Below are 19,486 nucleotides of genomic sequence, written 5' to 3'. Positions count from 1 at the left end.
GGCTAGCTTACAGCTTATATTTAGTCTCAAATTAGGCTTGCCTTAGGTTGTGGGTGTGTGAGATAATAAATCCTATAACATTGGAGAAGCTAGAGATATCTTTGAAGTAAGATGCCATAAACCAAATTACCAATGTTTATGGGGAGGAGGCAATAAAGGAAGAGAGAAATAGCCAGTCACATCTTTGTAAACAAATGACCTATGTTTATGAGGGACCAAATGACAGAGGAAGCAGCGAAAAGAGCTAGGGTGGTCTATTTGGACCTAAAGCAAATGGCCAATGTTTTTAGTATATCTTGTACCATGTAAACAAAAGGTTTGATGTGATGCATTCTGTGGAAACCTTTTCCTGTACCTCTGACCATGACTAATGTCTGTGGAATGTGCAAAGGGGACAAAAAAACCCTATTTAAGGCAATGTAATTCTGTTGTTAAGAGAAGGTGGCTGAGCACAGTCAAGTGTCTGTGTTGGTCACTTGACTGGAGTTCTCCCTCCCTTCCATCGGCCGATGTTAAGTAAAGTTTTGAACTGGTCTACCAAACAGTTTGTGTGGTGTCTGTTTATTAAGAAGCGAACCTGGTTTAGTAGTTAAGATAAGTAGCTTTTTCACCTACAGTACTGCAAATAAATTGCACATGCTAGTTTATACCAAAGATAGACACAAAATGCTGGAGTAACTCAGCGGGTCAGGCAGCCCCTCTTGGAGAAAATGGATAGGTGATGTTTCGGGTTGGGACTCTTTTTCCGACTCAGTTACTCCAGCATTCCTCTATCTCCTTTCGCTTTATCATTTTTTCCTGCTATTGCCATTTATCCCGATTATCCTCTGTCATGATGGGATAATGCTTAGTTTAGCTTTGTTGAGTTTAGTTTAGATGGAGCAGAAACAGGCCCTTCGGCCCACCGAGTCCGCACTGACCATCGATCCCAAACACTACCCTACACACACTGGGGCCAGTTTACATTTATGCCAAGCCAATTAACCTACAAACTTGTAGGTCTTTGGAGTGTGGGGGGAGACCAAAGATCTCGGAGAAAATCCACGCAGGTCACAGGGAAAGCATACAAACTCCACAGAGACAGCGTCCCCTTGTCAGGATCGAACCCGGATCTCTGTAGGCAGCAGCTCAACCGCTGCGCCACCATGCCACCCTAAAATGCTCTCCAAAACCAGAGCTTTTTGATCCTGAGCTAGCTGAGGTGACGTGTAAAACCATATGCAGCCTCATCTAGTGAAAGACAGCAGCCTTCCACAAGCCACTGTAGAGGCACAAAGAAACACAAAGACAGGGCGAGACAATTGCCAATAATGGAAAGTACAATCTGGTCAGTTGATGTTTCTAGAGTTGATGCTTTTAGTTTAGTTTAGAGATACAGCACGGAAACAGGCCCTTCGGCCCACCAGGTCCGTGCCGACCAGTGATCCCCGCATATTAACACTATCCTACACCCACTGGGGACAATATGGACGACAGATAGCACAATGGGCTAAGAGTTCGGCTGGCGACCGGAAGGTAGCCGGTTCAAATCCCGCTTGGAGTGCATACTGTCGTTGTGTCCTTGGGCAAGACACTTCACCCACCTTTGCCTGTAATGGAATGTTACGGCGGCAGGCGCGGGCACACCGCGACGCCCTGTGTCTCCCTTTCAAGGGAGATGCTAAAAATGCATTTCGTTGTCTCTGTACTGTACACTGACAATGACAATAAATTGAATCATTTCATTTTTTTTCATTTCATTTCATTTCATTTCAATATTTACATTTACACCAAGCCAATTAATCTACAAACCTGTACGTCTTTGGATTGTGGGAGGAAACCGAAGATCTCGGAGAAAACCCACGCAGGTCACGTACAAACTCCGTTCAGACAGCACCCGTAGTCAGGATCGAACCCGGGTCTCCGGCGCTGCATTCGCTGTAAGGCAGCAACTCTACCGCTGTGCCACCGTGACTGCCCCTTGTCCTTTGAGATGCATGGAAGTACAAAAGTTTAAATCAGGCGTAGACGCAACGTACTGGAGTAACTCAGCTGGTCAGGCAACACCTCTGGTGGTACAGGATGGGTGACGTTTTGGGTCGGGATCCTTCATCGGACTGAAATTAACGGATGGGGGGCAGGGGGGTGGAAGTGAAGATCTGGAGGCGCAGAAAGACCAGGGCCATTCAGGGCTGGCCACAAATAACCCCAGGCTGATTGGCCCATTGTTGGCCAAGGAAGGTCTGATCTCAAGAGAAACGGTGTGGAGAACTGTGGAGCTGGTAGAACGACCAGGGTGGAGGAAGGGGGCAAGGAGGGTGGGGAAGTGGTGGGGCGTGTATGATGAAGTTACTTAAAGCTAGATAATCCAATGCTCACACCGCTGGGGTGTAAACTACCAAAGCGAAATATGAGTTGCTGTTCCTCCAATTTGCGCTGGGCCTCACTCTGACAATGGAGGAGGCCCGGGACAGAACGGTCAGTGAGGGAATGGGAAGGGGAGCTGAAATGGTTGGCAACCAGCAGATCCCGTTAGACTAGGAGAGCCAAGCGTAAGTGCCCGTTGTACTTTTCTGTGAATTGAAGCAAAGGTTACAAAGAGAAAGCAAATGAAACCTTCAAAGTATATTGTTCTCGGAGTAAATGTTAATGGAAATACATTTAAATGAATCATGCATTGCCCTTTCGATTTCCCTCATTACTTCAGATGGAAAACTTCACTGATGGAAAGTCTTCAATGTACTTCTTCCTCCACAGATACTGGAGTTCTGAAGTAAAAACCATAAGACCATAAAGCAGAGGAGCAGAATTAGGCCATTCAGCCCATCGAGTCTATTCCCATTGAGTATATTGATCATCTACCAATCCCCGTTTTAAAAATACTCAATGACTTAGAGGAGAGAAATGTAAAGTCAGACGCTATATATATATAATAATAATAATAATAATAATAATAATAAGTTTATTTATATAGCACATTTATAGTCAATTTTCATTGACCCCTATATATATGTGTAATTTTCATTGACACATATATATATGTGTATATGGGATGTACATGGGAGGGGCTGATTGGGGGAAGGGGGGGCAGGGACGGGGGTGGGGGAGGTAAAGAAGCAAGATGGTGGGAGAAGTGGGTTCAGATGGGGCATGGGGACATGGGGGCATGGGGGCGAGAAGGGGGAAAATGGGGGGGGGGGGGGGGGGGGAGGGGGGATTGTTTTTCTTCGTTGGTTACCTAACTAAAATTGGAGAGTTCAATGTTCATACCATCAGGTTGTAAGCTACCCAAGTTTATTTGCCATTGAAGATAGACACAAAATGCTGGAGTAACTCAGCAGGACAGGCAGCATCTCTGGAGAGAAGGAATGGGTGACGTTTCCGGTCGAGACCCTTCTTCAGACCGACACCCTTTTGTTTCCTTTTTTTATCTCAAGCCTTTCTCCGTCCATCTGCTAATCAAACCCCTCTCATCTGTATCCACCTATCACTCACCAGGAGTTCTCCTGCCCCCACCTCCCCTCTCCAGCTTTCTCTCTCCCCCCCCCCCCCCCCCCCCCCGACGATCAGTCTGGCGAAGGATCCCGACCCGAAACATTGCCCATCCATTCCATACACAGTTGCTGCCTGGCCCGCTGAGTTGCTCCAGCACTTTGTGTCATAAGGTCATAGAATGATACAGTGTGGAAACAGGCCCTTCAGTCCAACTTGCCCAAACCAGCCATCATGTCCCAGCTACACTAGTCCTACCTGCCTGCGCTTGGCCCATATCCCTCCAAACTTGTCCTATCCATGTGCCTGCCCAAATGTTTCTTAAACATTGCAATAGTCCCTGCCTCAACTACCTCCTCTGGCAGCTTGTTCCATACACCCACCACCCTTTGCGTAAAAATTTACCCCTCAGATTCCTATTAAATCATTTCCCCTTCACCTTATGCCTGTGTCCTCTGGTCCTCGATTCCCCCACTCTGGGCAAGAGACTCTGTGCATCTACCTGATCTATTCCTCTAATGAGATATCGGAGCTTTCCAGTTTTGGAAAGAGCTCTGATAAATCCCTTTGATGGTGGGGAGGTCAGAGCCAGTGATGGACAGGGCATTGGTTACAACGTTTTGCAGTCTTATCCGCTCCTGGACGTTCAAGTTGCCGAACCAAGCCATGATGCAACCAGTCAATATGCTCTCTACTGTACACCTGTAGAAGTTCAGGAGAATCCTCTTTGGCATACTAAATTTCATAATCTTCTCAGGAAGTAGAGGCGCTGATGTGCTTTATTTCTAATTAAATCAGTGTGTTCGGTCCAGGAAAGATCTTCAGGAAATATGCACGCCCAGGAATTTGACTCTCTCCACCATCGTCCCATTAATATAAACAGGATTGTGGGTCCTCATCCTTCCTCTTCCAAAGTCCACAATCTGTTCCTTGGTTTTACTGATATTGAGAGGCAGGCTGTTGTGCTGGCACCGTTTGGTCAATCGGTCGATCTCACTTCTATTCTCTGACTCATCACCATCTGTAATTCGTCCAACACGGTGGTGTCGTCAGCGAACTTGATGATGGAGTTTGCACTGTGTCCGGCTATGCAGTCATGGGTATAGAGTGAGTATAGAAAGTGCGTATAGAAAGAGCCATCAACTGCGCTGATGTCATCCTGAAGCTATGACAACTGAACACAGTGATCTGTATTAATGATCAGAATTTCCACAGTGCTAACGTGTGGCTTGACAGCAGTCATTGCCAGATGATAGCTGCTGGCTTGTTCAAAATGTCCAAGGACAGCTTTGAGCTTTTTTCACAGGCAACACACAATGTCCTTGAATTGCGATCTACCATAGCAGGATGCTCATGGCTTGGAGACAAAAGGACTTCCAGATGCTGGAGTTCAAAAAGTCACAAGGCCATAAGTGATAGGGGCAGAATTAGGCCATTCTGCCCTTCGTCTTGTGGTATTATGCAATAATAGTGTAAGGCTGAGCAGAGGGGCACTAGGACCCTGTGTGCCAGAAGCCAGGCTCCAGTAACCGGAGGTGACTGGAACCCAGGGTGTGGGCAGTTAGGGAGTTGCCTGGGCTTACACACGAGGCTGTTGTAGCTGCTGTTATTGTACAGATTAAAGGTATACTCTGTTTACGTCGTCGTACGAGCCTTATTACAAGCATCTAATACGCCATTCAATCATGGCTGATCTATCTCTTGTTCCTAACCCCATTCTCCTGTCTTCTCCCCATAACCCCTCACACCCGTACTAATCAACAATTAGTTGTGTACAAACCACAAAGTGCCAGAATAACTCCCCCCTTGTCAAAATCTTGATCTCCTTATCGAACTTACAATTATCAGCTCTCAGACTAGGTGGCTCATCATGATCTTCTCAAGAGCATTCAAGGACAGGTGTTTAGTTTAGTTTTGATCAGAGATACAGCATGGAAACAGGCCCTTCAGCCCACCAAATCCACGTTCCTCACACATAGAATAGAATAGAATAGTTTATTTATTGTCATTGTAACATGAACCATGTACAACAAAATTTAAAAATGTCAGCCAGTCAGTGCACCATTCAAACATTTCTAAAAGCTAACGATACATACAAGATAAAATATTAAAAGATAAACAACTAAAATAAATATCATGAAAATAGCACGCATAAACACCCAACCCTCCATCCTTCTGTCGATTTCACAGTGTACCACAGTCCCTTAGTATGTATCGCCCCTGCGTTCCTTGGCGGCTACATTTAGTGCTTTTATAGCAGTGGGGTAAAAACTGTTTTTTAGTCTGTTCGTCCTTGTCCTTGTAGATCTGTACCGTCTGCCTGACGGCAACAGTTCAAACAGGGAGTGTCCGGGGTGGGAAATGTCCTTTATGATACTCTGGGATTTTTTGATGCAGCGGGAACTGTATAAGTCCTCCAAGGTAAGGGCCATTCAAAAGACGTACAGGTTTGTAGGTTAATTGGCTTGGCGTAATTGTAAATTGTCCCTGTTGTGTGCAGGCTAGTGTTAATGTGCGGGAATCGCTGGTCGGCGCAGACTAGGTGGGCCTAAGTGACTAAGAAGGAACTGCAGATGCTGGAAAATCAAAGGTACACAAAAATCCTGGAGAAACTCAGCAGGTGCAGCAGCATCTATGGAGCGAAGGAAATAGGCAACGTTTCAGGCCAAAACCCTTCTTCAGACTGACGGGGGGGCCTAAGTGACTGTCCATATCCGTCCAAACTTGACCTATCTGTGCCTGTGCAAATGTTTCTTAGTCCCAGACTCAACTACCTCCTCTGGCAGCTCGTTCCATACACCCACCACCGTTTGTGTGAAAAAGTTACCCCTCAGATTCCTATTAAATCGTTTCCCCTTCACATTAAACCTATGTCCTCTGGTCCTCGATTCCCCCTCTCTGGGGAAGAGACTCTGTGCATCTATCTGATCTATTCCTCCAATGAGATTTCTGAGCTTTCCAGTTTTAGAAGGAGCCATCACCTATGCTGATGTCATCCTGAAGCTATGACAACAGAACACAGTGATCTGTATAAATTGACAGAATTTCCACAAAAGCTAACGTGAGGCTTGACAGCAGTCATTGCCAGATGATAGCTGCTGGCTTGTTCAAAATGTCCAAGGACAGCTTTGAGCTTTTTTTCACAGGCAACACACAATGTCCTTGAATTATGATCTACCAAAGCAGGATGCTCATGGCTCGGAGACACAAGGACCTCCAGATGGTGTAGTTCAAAAGGTCATAAGGCCATAAATGATAGGAGAAGAATTATGCATTCAGCCCATTGTCTAACTTGGCATTCACACATGACTGATCTATCTCCTTCCAAACCCCATTCTCCTGCCTTCTTCCCATAAACCCTCACACCCATTCTAATCAACAATTGTTGACTGTACAGTTGTACAATTGTACAAACCGCAAAGTGCCGGAATAACTCCCCGCTGTGTCAAAATCTTGATCTCCTTATTGAACTTTACAATTACCAGCTCTCAGACTAGGTGGCTCATCATGATCTTCTCAAGAGCTTTCAAGGACACGTGTTTAGTTTAGTTTTGTTCAGAGATACAGCATGGAAACAGGCCCTTCGGCCCGACGAGTCCACGTTCCTCTCACACTCCAAAGACGTACAGGTTTGTCGGTTAATTGGTGTAATTGTAAATTGTCCCTATTGTGTGCAGGATAGTATTAATGTGCGGGGAGCGCTGGTCGGCACGGACGAGGCGGGCCGAATTGACTGTTTCCGCGCTGTGTCCCTAAGCTAAACTAAAAATAAATGGGATAACTCTTTTGTTTTCCATCACATGTACTTTGCATTGAGTCCTTGTGCCTCACACAGTCATTTGCTCTCATAGTTTTCATAAGACTACTGTCACCATGGCAGTATATTACTAATTGGAAGTCACCTTAGTAACATAAGGTCATTTCCCTAGGTTCCAAGTTGCTGGTCAATAAACAACATTCAGCTCAACATTATCTGATCAATCCCATTCCAGAAACAGCCACAGTGATTCTGTGCCACGCTGTCTCTGTGGAAAACATATCACTAGATGTGCATTTCCATTAATTAATGTCTTGTTTCCTTCTTTGTCTTTCTCTTCTGTTATGCGTCTTTATACGCGTGCAGATAGTTTGCTATTTATGGATGTTTTCAACACATTCATTGTTCACTCCGACTTCTCGGTGGCTCTATTGACCTGCAGTTTGGTTTAGCTTAGAGATAGAGCATGGAAACAGGCCCTTCGGCCCACCGAGTCCGTGCTGACCAGCGACCCCCTTGCACTAACACTATCCTACACATGATAGAGCCAATTTTACAATTTTTACCAAAGCCCATGAACCTACAAATCTGTATGTCTTTGGAGTGTGGGGCACCCGGAGAAGACACACGGGGAGAACGTACAAACTCCGCACAGACAGCAGCCGTGGTCAGGATTGAACCCGGGTCTCTGGCGCTGTGAGGCAGCAACTCTACCTCTGCGCCACCGTTCCGCCCAAGGTGTGTATCTGGTCGAGAGGGGGAGGGAAGGGTGGGAAGGGGGAAGGGGGCGGGGCAACTAATTCTCTGATGTGCTGGATGCAAGGGAGTGGGAAGGGAGGGATCATGGTGGGATTAAGAGGGATACGATGGGAAAGAGAGGGAGATACTTCTTCTTTGTGCGTATGGGGTGCACAGCCTAAAGTTGTAGGTCAACCTGTCCTATTTGATCTTGTTTGTGCACGCGGGTCGATTGCATTAGTCGCAACAGGGCGGGCCACGAGAAGTTTGCAATCTCCCACCCCGGGGAGATACTGTATCAGCAGGAGAAAGATACAATTTTATCAAAAGGAGATCTGTTGGAGGGGATTTAATGTAGTCACTCAATTAAGTTAATAGCCCCGGGTTCCCTGACCAACTAAACACAGTGAGCATACTGTTAGTGTGGGTAAATCAATTTCCATTTGGGTACTTAATGGGACATTGAAGCATGCATTGTGAACTCTGGAACAGACTGCACTCCATAAGATGTCAGAGTAAAATAGCAGTGGGCACAACAACTTTGCTCACAGATTTACTCATACATTATCTTGTCGCAGCCTTCAGACTAACCGTATTGCAGATGATGGAAGGAAAGAGCCTGCAGACGGCTAGAGTTAACCATGGAAGTCAGTAGCAAGACGTGGAGATTCGTAAGGGTGTTTCATGGGTTATGGGGAAAAGACAGAAGAATACGGTTGAGACAAAGAGTAGCGCAGTGGCGTAGTGCTAGAGCTGCTGTCTTACAGCGCCAGTGACTCGGGTTCAATCCTGACTACAGTTGCTGGCTGTATGGAGTTTGTATGTTCTCCCCGTGACTTTTCCCCGAGATCTTCAGTTTCCTCCCACATTCCATAGACTTACAGGTTTTTAAGTTAATTGGCTTGGTATGAATGTAAATTGTCCCTGGTGTGTGTAGGATAGTGTTAGTGTGCGGGAATCGCTGCTCAGTGCGGACTCGGTGGGCTGAAGGCCCTGTTTCCATGCTAAATCCCTAAACTATAAAAACTATACTAAACAGAAAGCTAAATCAGCCATAATTGAATGGTGTAGGCTCGATGGGCTGAATGGTCTAATTCTGCTCCTATGTCTTGTGATCTTACGACACAAAGTGCTTGAGTAATTCAATGGGTCAGGCAGCATCTCTACAGAACATGGATGGTTTGCTTTTCTGGTTGTGACCCTTCTTCAGACTCTGCCGTTCTCCAGGTATGTTGCCTGACCTGCTGAGTTACTCCAGCACTCCGTGTCCTTTTGTTTATTAACCAGCATCCACAGTTCCTTGTTTCTACAGGAGTGAGTTTCCCTGAATGTGGATTCAGTGCTACAAAACATTTCACTGACCTTGAGAATCAGGAAAGGTAAACCATCCACCTTCTTTTTAAAAGAGGATGCAGGACAATTTCTCTTCTACTAACAATCACGTTCTCCATGCGGGTTGATGTGGGTTGGACTCCGATGTATCGGAATCCAAATCTGGCAATATTGACCTTAGATCTGTGTTAGACATGCATTCATCTTCATCCTCTGAAAGCACCCAAAGTGCTAGATACATGATACTAACACCCTGTCCAATATCAAGGAGCAGCAGATGCCGGTTTACACCAAAGATGTCACGTTTGCCATATCCATAGCAAAAATGTCTTCCTACAAATCATTCAACAGGTCTGACACAAAGCCTCATCTATGGCACCAAATCTTGCACCCAATGTAACTTTAAAAAAAAATCTTCTGAATTTCTCCTGCCTCTTTCAAAGACTTGGTGTACAGTCAATTAACTTACAAACCAGCATGTCTTTGGGGTGTGGGAGAAAACTGGAGCATCCGAAGTAACTCTTCCCTGTCTCTTCTTGTCCACTCACTCGCCACCTACACCTGGGACATCTTGCCACACACACCTCCAACATTTTGATAACTTCCAATTCTTGGCTCCTACCGCCACATGTTAGCTATACATGTCCAATCTTTATACACATCTATCCCAATCGCAAAGTTCTTAAAGCCCTCCGGTTCTTTTTACAGCAAAGTTCCAACCAATTCCCAACCCCACTCACCAACATTTTCACCCATCTGACAAAAATTGTTCTTAACCTGAGTAACTTCTCTTTTGTTTCCGCTCATTATCTGCATATCAACAGATGGCACAAGATGGACCTCAGCTACACCTGGTTAAATGGAACAATTTCTGTTTCAAACCTTTTCCATTACATCATACTCATACTAGGAGTCAATATCACCAGCAACTTCTCCTGGACCACCCATATTGAAGTAACGACGAATAAAGCACACCAACGTCTCTACTCCCTTAGAAGGCTTCGGAAGTTCGGCATGTCGCCGACAACACTCACCAATTCCTACAGATGCGCCATAGAAAGCATTTTATCAGGACGCATTACAGCTCGGTTTGGGAACAGTTCCAATCAAGACCGCAAGAAATTGCAGCTAATTGTGGATGCAGCCCAGACCATGACACAGACCAACCTCCCTTCTATTGACTTCATTTATACCTCACGCTGCCCCAGCAAGGCCAGCAGCACAATCAAGGACGAGTCGCACCCTCCCCACTACCTCTTCTCCCCCCCTCCCATCAGGCAAAATGTATAGAAGTGTGATAACGCACACCTCCAGATTCAGGGACAGTTTCTTCCCAGCTGTTATCAGACAATAGGTGCAGGAGTAGGCCATTTGACCCTTCGAGCCAGCACCACCATTCAATGTGATCATGGCTGATCATCCCTAATCAGTACCCCGTTCCTGCCTTTTCCCCATATCCCCTGACTCTGCTATCTTTAAGAGCCCTACCCAGCTCTCTCTTGAAAATCATTTTATACACAGAGAGTGGTGAATCTGTGGAATTCTCTGCCACAGAAGGTAGTTGAGGCCAGTTCATTGGCTATATTTAAGAGGGAGTTAGATGTGGCCCTTGTGGCTAAAGGGATCAGGGGGTATGGAGAGAAGGCAGGGATGGGATACTGAGTTGGATGAGCAGGCTCGAAGGGCCGAATGGCCTACTCCTGCACCTATTTTCTATGTTTCTATGTTTCTATGAAGGCATCCAGAGAACCTGCCTCCACCACCCTCTGAAGCAGATAATTCCACACACTCACAACTCTCTGTGAAAAAAAGTGGTCCCTCGTCTCCGTTCTAAATGGCTTACCCTTATTCTTAAACGGTGGTCCCTGTTTCTGAAATTAAAATGCAATGAGCTGTTTGGCTTGCCCTGTGCTTGAAAGTACAATAGAAATGGAAATGAAATGAAAATGCAATAAGCTGTTTGGCCTGCCCTGTACTTGAAACCTCAGTGGAAATAGAAATGAAATGAAAATGTAATGAGCTGTTTGGCCTGGCCTATGCTTGAAACAGCAATGGAAATGGAAATGAAATGAAAATGCAATGAGCTGTTGGCCTGCTCTGTGCTTGAAACTGCAATGGAAATGAAATGAAATGCAACTCAGTGGGTGCAGCAGCATCTATGGAGCGAAGGGAATAGGCAACGTTTCGGACCGAAACCCTTCTTCAGACTGAAGATTGAATATTGCGTTGGGGGACCAACCCTCCGGGTCCCACTTAGTCTAGTTTATAGACAATAGACAATATTGGTTTGTTCTATTTGTTCTATATCACCATCTATATTGTGATTGTTTTGATTGCGATTGAGAGGGGAGAGGAGGGAGGGGGGGGATAGGAAGAGGAGAGAGGGAGAGGAAAGGGGACTGGATTGTTTTTATTGTTATTATGTGTAAAATGCTTCAAGTTTCACGTGCGATGCTCCGATATTCCCTGGGAAACGTCTTCTCATTCTGCACTGTACAACTGTTGCTTTGCAAGATGACAATAAAGGTTGATTTGATTTGGATATCTTGTTTCCCTTTTTCCTGATCGCATTCTGAAGAAGGGACTCGATCCGAAACGTCACCCATTTCTTTTCTCCAGAGATGCTGCCTGAGTTTCTCCTGAGTTACTCCAGCATTTTGTTTCTATCTTCGGTTTAAACCAGCATCTGCAGTTCCTTCCTATCTGTATGTATGTGTAAATGTGTTACTCCAGCTTCTGTGTGTGTGTCTTTGCAACTCTGGTGAAACTACAAGTCCCATGGCGCACCGCGGGGTGCGCGTGCGCAGTGGCGGGCCGGGCCGGGCCGGGCGCCGGGGGCACGGTGGCCGCTCCCAGACTGCGGGAGGCCGGCTGTTGTGGAGGCCTCGACATGCTGGACATCACCAAGGTAGGCCGCACTCCCGCCTGTCCCCCGCCTGCCTGGAGTGTCTTGTGTGGCCGGGGGGGAGGGGGGGGGGGAGGGGGAGAGGGAGAGGGAGGGAGAGGGGGGGAGGGGGGGAGAGGGAGAGAGGGGGGGAGAGAAGGAGAGGAAAGAGAAAGGGAGATAATAGAGGATGGGGAGAGGGGAGGGAGAGGGGGGGAGAGGGGGGAGAGGGAGGGAGAGAAGGGGGAGAAGGAGATGAGGGAGGAGAGGGGGGGAGAGGGGGAGAGGGAGGGGGGTGGGGAGGGGAGGGAGGAGGGGGAGAGGGGGAGGCGAGGGGGGAGGGTGGAGGGAGGGGGAGGGGAGAGGGAAAAGGGGAGAGGGGAGGGGGAGAGAGAAGAGGGGGGGAGAGGAAGGGGGGGGGAGGATAGAGGGGAAGGGAGGGAGAGAGAGAGAGGGGGAGAAGGAGAGATGAGCAGAGAGAAGGAGAGAGAAAGGGAGAGAAGAGAGGATGGGGGAGAGGGGAGAGGAGGGGGAGACAGTGAGAGGAAGGGAAGAGAGAGGGAGAGGAAAGGGGGAGGAGGATAGAGGGAGAGGGATAGAGAGAGGGAAGGGGAGAAGGGGGAGATGAGGAGAGAGAAGGAGAGGGAAGGGGGGGAGGATAGAGAGAGGGAAGGGGAGGAGAGGGGGACAGGGAAGGGGAGGAGGGGAGATGGGGTTAGAACGCGTGTCAAGGGTTATGGGGAGAAGGCAGGAAAATGGTATGTGGCAGAGATCACCCATGATTGAATGACGGAGTAGACTCGATGGGCCGAATGGGCTAATTCTACTATAACCTGTGAGGAGAGGGGGGCCGGGGGTGCCTTGATCACCAGGCAACGGTGTCTATTCACTCCGTCCCAGCCCATGTACCCGAGACACAACCTCTTAGGCACAAGCAACTGCAGATACTGGTTTACAGGAAAAAAGGCACAAAGTGCTGGAGTAACTCAGGGGGTCAGGCAGCATCTCCGGAGAATATCTCCCCCTTTCTTTCATTGTTCCCTGGCACCTTTTCCCTCTGTACCCCACCTGGACTTGCACTTATTTCCCACTTCCCACCTCCATTTCTTCCTCCAGCTTCACAATTTGTAACTCGTTTATCCTTTGTTTCACACCCCTGTTTTCATCACTGGCCTTTGTCCAACCATCATAAATCCCCCTCACTTATATCCACCTATTACTTGCCCCATCCGCCCCTGAAATCAGTCTGAAGAAAGGTCTCGACCTGAAATGTCGCCTATCCACGTTTTCCTGGGATGCTGCCTGACCTGCTGAGTTACTCCAGCACTTTGTGTTTTTTTGTAAACCAAATCTGCATTCCGTGTTTCGATGGTTGTTGAAGAACATGTCCTCCACAGATGGAGCGGCACGGTGGGGCAGGGACAGAGTTGCTGCAGAGACCCGGGTTCAATCGTGACGACGGGTGCTGTCTGTTTGGAGTTTGTACTTTCTCCCCGTGACCCGCGTGGGTTTTCTCTGGGTGCTCTGGTTACCACCCACACTCCAAAGACGTACAGGTCTGTAGGTTAATTGACTTGGTAAAACTGTAAATTGCCCCTAATGTGTGTAGGATAGTCTTAGTGTACAGGGATCACTGGTCAACAAGGACTCGGTGGGCTGAAGGGCTTGTTTCCCCGATGTATCTCTAAAACTAAACCTAAATAAAAAGCTGGATGCTGCCTGACCCACTGGGCTACACAATCAGTGCCTTTCCTTTTAATGCTAACTGTATACCGAAATTGAGACATTTAAACAATGTAAATTATTGGACAGCCCTCCATAATGTTTTGGGCCAAAGACCCATCATTTATTAATTTGCCTCTGTACTCCATAATTTGAGATTTGCAATTGAAAAAAAAAACCACACGTGGTTAAAGTGTACATTTTCAGATTTTATACATTTTGGTTTCACCATGTAGAAATTACAGCTCTGTTTTTATACACAGTCCCCCCATTTCAGGGCACCATAATGTTTGGGACACAGCAATGTCATGTAAGTAAAAGTAGTGATGTTTAGTATTTTGTTGCATATCCTTTGCATGCAATGACTGCTCGAAGTTGCGATTCATGGATTTCATCAGTTGCTGGGTCTTCTCTGCTGATGCTCTGCCAGGCCTGTATTGCAGCCACCATCACCTTATGCCTATTTTGGGGGCTAGTCCCTTCAGTTTTCCCTTCAGCAGATAAAAGGCATGGTCAATTGGGTTCAGATCGAGTGATTGACTTAGCCACTCAAGAATTTACCATTTTTTAGTTTTGAAAAACCCCTTTGTTGCTTTAGCAGTATGTTTGGGATCATTGTCTTGCTGTGGAATTGTTTGAGGCATTAGTTTGAACTTGAGCAGATAGGATGTGTCTATACACTTCAGAATTCATTACGCTACAGGTGCACAACCTTTTATCCGAAAGCCTTGGGACCAGACACTTGTCGGATTTCGGACATTTTCGGATTTCCGAATGGAAGATTTTTAGCGTAGATTAGGTAGGTAGCGCGGGCGGTTTGAAAAGTCTGGAGCGGCTGCCTCCTCCCCGGAGACCGGGGAATCATTGTAAATCATTGCATAAATGTTAGTCAGTTAGTTTGGAGGGATTTTATGTGGTGGGGTGGGTGGGTGAAGGGGTAAACTTTAATTCTTAGTCCCCTACCTGGTCGGCGACTCCCAACATCGCGGAGCTGGGGGCTCCGTCCGGCCGCGGGCGGCGCCGGTTGTAGCTCCGACCCCGGCAACTCCAGCCCTGGCTGCGCGGCGCTCCAAATCCAGCGCCGCCCGCAGCCCCCAGCCTCCAGCTCCGCGAACGTTGGGAGAAGGCGGCCTCAGCGCCCTGGAGCTTACCGCACAGCGACCCGGCATTGCCCGCTTCCCGCTGGTATCCCAGCGCTGCGACGCAGCCGACTCCCAACATTTGCGGAGCCTCGCAGCCAGGGGTAGAGTTGCCGGGGTCGGAGCTACAACCGGCGCCGCCCGCAGCCCCAGCTGGGAGTTGGCGGCTACAGCGCTGCGGAGCTTACTGCACGGCGACCCGGTAAGGCATTGACCGCTCCCCGCCTCTCCGACCAGGTAGGGGACTAAGAATTAAAGTTTACCCCTTCACCCCCCCTTCACATAAAAGCCCTCCAAACTAACTGACTAACATTTAAGCAATGATTTACAGATGTTTAAGCGTCTCCCGGTCTCCGGGGAGGAGGCAGCCACTACAGTAGTACAGACCTGGGTTGACCGTGGGTCGTTTCGGGTCAAGTTTGGCGCCAAACGCGAGCTTTGGTGCGCAGACGACATCTGGAAAAAATGGCCGGTTTTCGGAGTTTTTCGGTTTCCGGAACACCGGATAAAAGGTTGTGCACCTGTATCATCAATAAAGGTGTGAGCCAGTACCTTCAGCAGCCATACATGCCCAAGCCATAACCCCCCCCCACCCCCCCCACCTTGTTTCACAGATGAGGTGGCATGCTTTGGATCTTGGGCAGTTCCTTCCCTACTCCATACTTTGCTCTTGCCATCACTCTGATATTAGTGAATCTCTGTCTCATCTGTCCACAAGACCTTTTTCCAGAACAAGTGGTTGCTCTTTTAAGTACTTCATGTCAAACTGTAACCTGGCCATAATATTTTTGCAGCTAACCAGTGGTTCGCATCTTGCAGTATGGCCTCTATATTTCTGTTCATGAAGTCTTCTGTGGACAGTGGTCATGGACAAATCCACACCTGACTTCTGAAGAATGTTTCTGATCTGTCAGACAGGTGTTTGTTTTTTTCCTATATTATAGAGATAATTATTCTGTCATCAGCTGTGGAGGTCTTCCTTGGCCTGCTAGTCCCTTTGCGATCAGTAAGATTCAAGATTTTAGGCAAGGCAAGTTTATTTGTATAGCACCTTTCAACAACAAGGTAATTCAAAGTGCTTTACATAAAACATTAAAAGCATTGGAAAGAAACACATATAAAATGACATTTAGATGTAAAACGATTATTAGATTATTCAGATAAAATAATTACAAAATTAAAAGCAATCAAATAAAATATTTAAAATAGAATTAAACCAGGAATAGAAGTTACAGTGCAGTATAGGTAATTGATAAATTGTATTAAGGGACAGAAGTTTAGGGGTAACATGAGGGGGAACTTCTTTACTCAGAGAGTGGTAGCGGTATGGAATGAGCTTCCAGTGGAAGTGGTGGAGGCAGGTTTGTTGGTATCATTTAAAAATAAATTGGATAGGCACATGGATGAGAAGGGAATGGAGGGTTATGGTATGAGTGCAGGCAAGTGGGACTAAGGGGAAAAGAAATGGTGTCGGCACGGACTTGCAGGGCCGAGATGGCCTGTTTCTGTGCTGTAATTGTTATATGGTTATATGGTATTGTTTACTGAAAGGCAGCGGCAAACAGAAAATTGTAAATTGTAAATTGTAATTGTAAATTGTAATTGTAAAAGTCTTCAGTCTAGATTTAAAAGAGCTGAGAGTTGCAGCAGACCTGCAGTTTTCTGGGAGTTTGTTCCAGATATGTGGTGCATAAAAACTAAATGCTGCCTCTCCATGTTTAATTCTGACTCTGGGGACACAGAGCAGACCTGTCCCAGACGATCTGAGAGGTCTGGGACAGGTCTGAGAGTTTAAGAGAGTTTATTGTCATGAACCAAGCCACGATGCAACCGGTCAGCATGCTCTCAACTGTGCACCTGTAGAAGTTCGAGAGAGTCCTCCTTGACGTACCGATTCTCCGTAGTCTTCTCAGGAAGTAGAGCCACTGATGTGCCTTCTTTATAGTTGCATCAGTGTTCTGGGACCAGAAGAGATCTTCAGAGATATGCACGCCCAGGAATTTGAAGCTCTTGACCATTTCCACCATTGATATAAATAGGACTGTGGGTCCTCATCCTACTCCTTCCAAAGTCCTTGGTTTTGCTGGTGATGAGAGCCAGGTTATTGTGCTGGCACCATTTGGTCAATCGGTCAATCTCATTTGTATACTCAGACTCGTCCCCATCAGTGATACGTCCCACAACAGTGGTGTCTTCGTCGAACTTGATGATGGAGTTCGCACTATGACCGGCTACGCTGCAATGAGTATAGAGTGAGTACAGCAGGGTGCTCCCGTGCTGATTGTTATCGAGGCTGACACATTTCCACCAATACGAACAGACTGTGAATGAGGAAGTCGAGGATCCAATTGCAGAGGGATGCGCAGAGACCCAGTTCTGAGAGCTTGGTAACCAGCTTGGAGGGGATGATTGTATTAAATGCCGAGCTGTAGTCAATGAATAAGCTCACCAGTGCTCTCTTTCTTCTTAATGATGTTCCAAACAGTTGATTTTGGTAAGCCTAAGGGTTGGCTGATGTCTCTAACAGTTTTATTCTTGTTTCTCAGTCTCATAATGGCTTCTTTGACTTTCATTGGTACAACTTTGGTCCTCATGTCAATAAACAGCAATAAAAGTTTCTAAAGGTGATGGAAAGACTGGAGGAAAGACTAGGTGCTGAGAGCTGTCTTATACCTGCGTTAAGGAGGCAACTGAACACACCTGAGCAATTACAAACACTTGCGAAGCCATGTGTCCCAAACATTATGGTGCCCTGAAATGGGGGGACTATGTATAAATACTGCTGTAATTTCTACATAGTGAAACCAAATGTATTAAAATACCCTTTAATAAAATCTGACTGCGAACTTTAACCATATGTGATTTATTTTCTGTGACAAATCTCAAATTGTGGAGTACAGAGGCAAATAAATAAATGATGGGTCTTTGTCCCAAACATTATGGAGGGCACTGTATTTCCATTGGCAGGAAACTGGTACGATTAGATATTGCATCGCCGTTCCTACAAATTAAGATACCACAGCAATATGCTGATATAAAATGTAAGGTGTTCTGAAGATTAACATAGTTTAATTTTTCTCCTTATTTTATGATGTGAAATTCCTTATAATAAAGGAGGGATTTTGTCAGGGAATCCACTCCCTTAAATAAGGGATAAAAAAGAAAATGCTGGAATATTAAGCAGGACAGGCAGCATCTTTGGAAAGAGGATCAGTTAATGTATTATTAGGTTGAATTGACACCTGGTTTCAGACCAAATATGTGAGAAAATGAACTGCAATCTTAGAACAATCTTGGGATCATGAACAAAACACATTGCTGGAGTAACTGAACAGGTCAGGCAACATCTCTGGAGGGCATGGATAGATGACGTTTCACGTCAGAAGATACTTCAGACTGATATGTGAACAATCTCTCAACCCATTCTACCTTGATCTTTTTCCCTCCTCCAATGTTTTCTAATTTTATTCCAGAGTTCCAGCCATTCGGCCCACCGCGTCCGCACCAACCGGCGATCCCCGCACATTAACACTATCCTATACACACTGGGGGACATAGAAACATAGAAATTAGGTGCAGGAGTAGGCCATTCGGCCCTTCGAGCCTGCACCGCCATTCAATATGATCATGGCTGATCATCCAACTCAGTATCCCGTACCTGCCTTCTCTCCATACCCCCTGATCCCCTTAGCCACAAGGGCCACATCTAACTCCCTCTTAAATATAGCCAATGAACTGGCCTCAACTACCCTCTGTGGCAGAGAGTTCCAGAGATTCACCACTCTCTGTGTGAAAAAAGTTCTTCTCAATTTACACTTATACCAAGCCAATTACGGTAACTTACAAAACTGTGGAGTGTGGGAGGAAACTTAAGATCGCGCAGAAAACCCACGCAGGTCACAAGGAGAACGTACAAACTCCGTACATATTGAACCCGGGTTATCAATGATAGCTTTGCATGACCCCAGCCTGCATTGTACAAGCTGTGACAGAACTTCAATATTGACTGAAACCTTGTTTGCTCCAATATTGCACTTTGCTTCCAACAAACTCCCCATTGGAGTGGAGCCAATCCAAAACCTCCACTCCATAAGTATAGTCACTGCCAGGTCAATTGTTTATACAGACAGCACTAGCTTATGCACACTCTGAAGCTAAATTCCAAATCATCAAGTTTTAACCTTATATCATGGTACGTTATAACTATGTTGCATGTGTTGCTTCTGCCGAGTCCCTGTCCCTGATTCGTTACCACCTTGATATATTTTGGTTTTGAAAACATCATTGAGTAAAACATTAATTCCATTTCTCTCAGGGTGCTATCTGATTTAGTGAGGATTTTCTATACTTTTACTGCATTATTATGTCCTGTGATGAATGCAATCCAACTCGAACATTATCCAACTGAGATATTGGGCTAGCTAGTTGGTTTTCCACCTCTCA

General features: G+C 46.4%; 1 protein-coding gene across 3 annotated transcripts in view; it reads left to right on the top strand.

Moving 5' to 3' along the window:
- Window positions 1–12,002: 12,002 nt before the first annotated feature.
- pemt (phosphatidylethanolamine N-methyltransferase) overlaps window positions 12,003–19,486 on the top strand; it is an 85,032-nt gene continuing 77,548 nt past the window's right edge. For 2 of the 3 annotated variants that reach the window (XM_055651134.1, XM_055651133.1), the window contains exon 1: window positions 12,003–12,206. In XM_055651134.1, the coding sequence (XP_055507109.1) occupies window positions 12,018–12,206 (189 nt within the window). In that variant the 5' untranslated portion in view covers window positions 12,003–12,017. Of the gene's footprint in view, window positions 12,207–19,216; window positions 19,236–19,486 lie in introns of those variants that run through there. The other variant, XM_055651136.1, reaches the window with a different exon arrangement.

Source organism: Leucoraja erinacea, chromosome 20 (assembly GCF_028641065.1).
Source record: "Leucoraja erinacea ecotype New England chromosome 20, Leri_hhj_1, whole genome shotgun sequence".
In the NCBI taxonomy this organism is placed as follows: domain Eukaryota; kingdom Metazoa; phylum Chordata; class Chondrichthyes; order Rajiformes; family Rajidae; genus Leucoraja; species Leucoraja erinaceus.
Note: the sequence above shows the minus strand (reverse complement) of the source record. Positions and strands in the feature narration are given on the sequence as shown.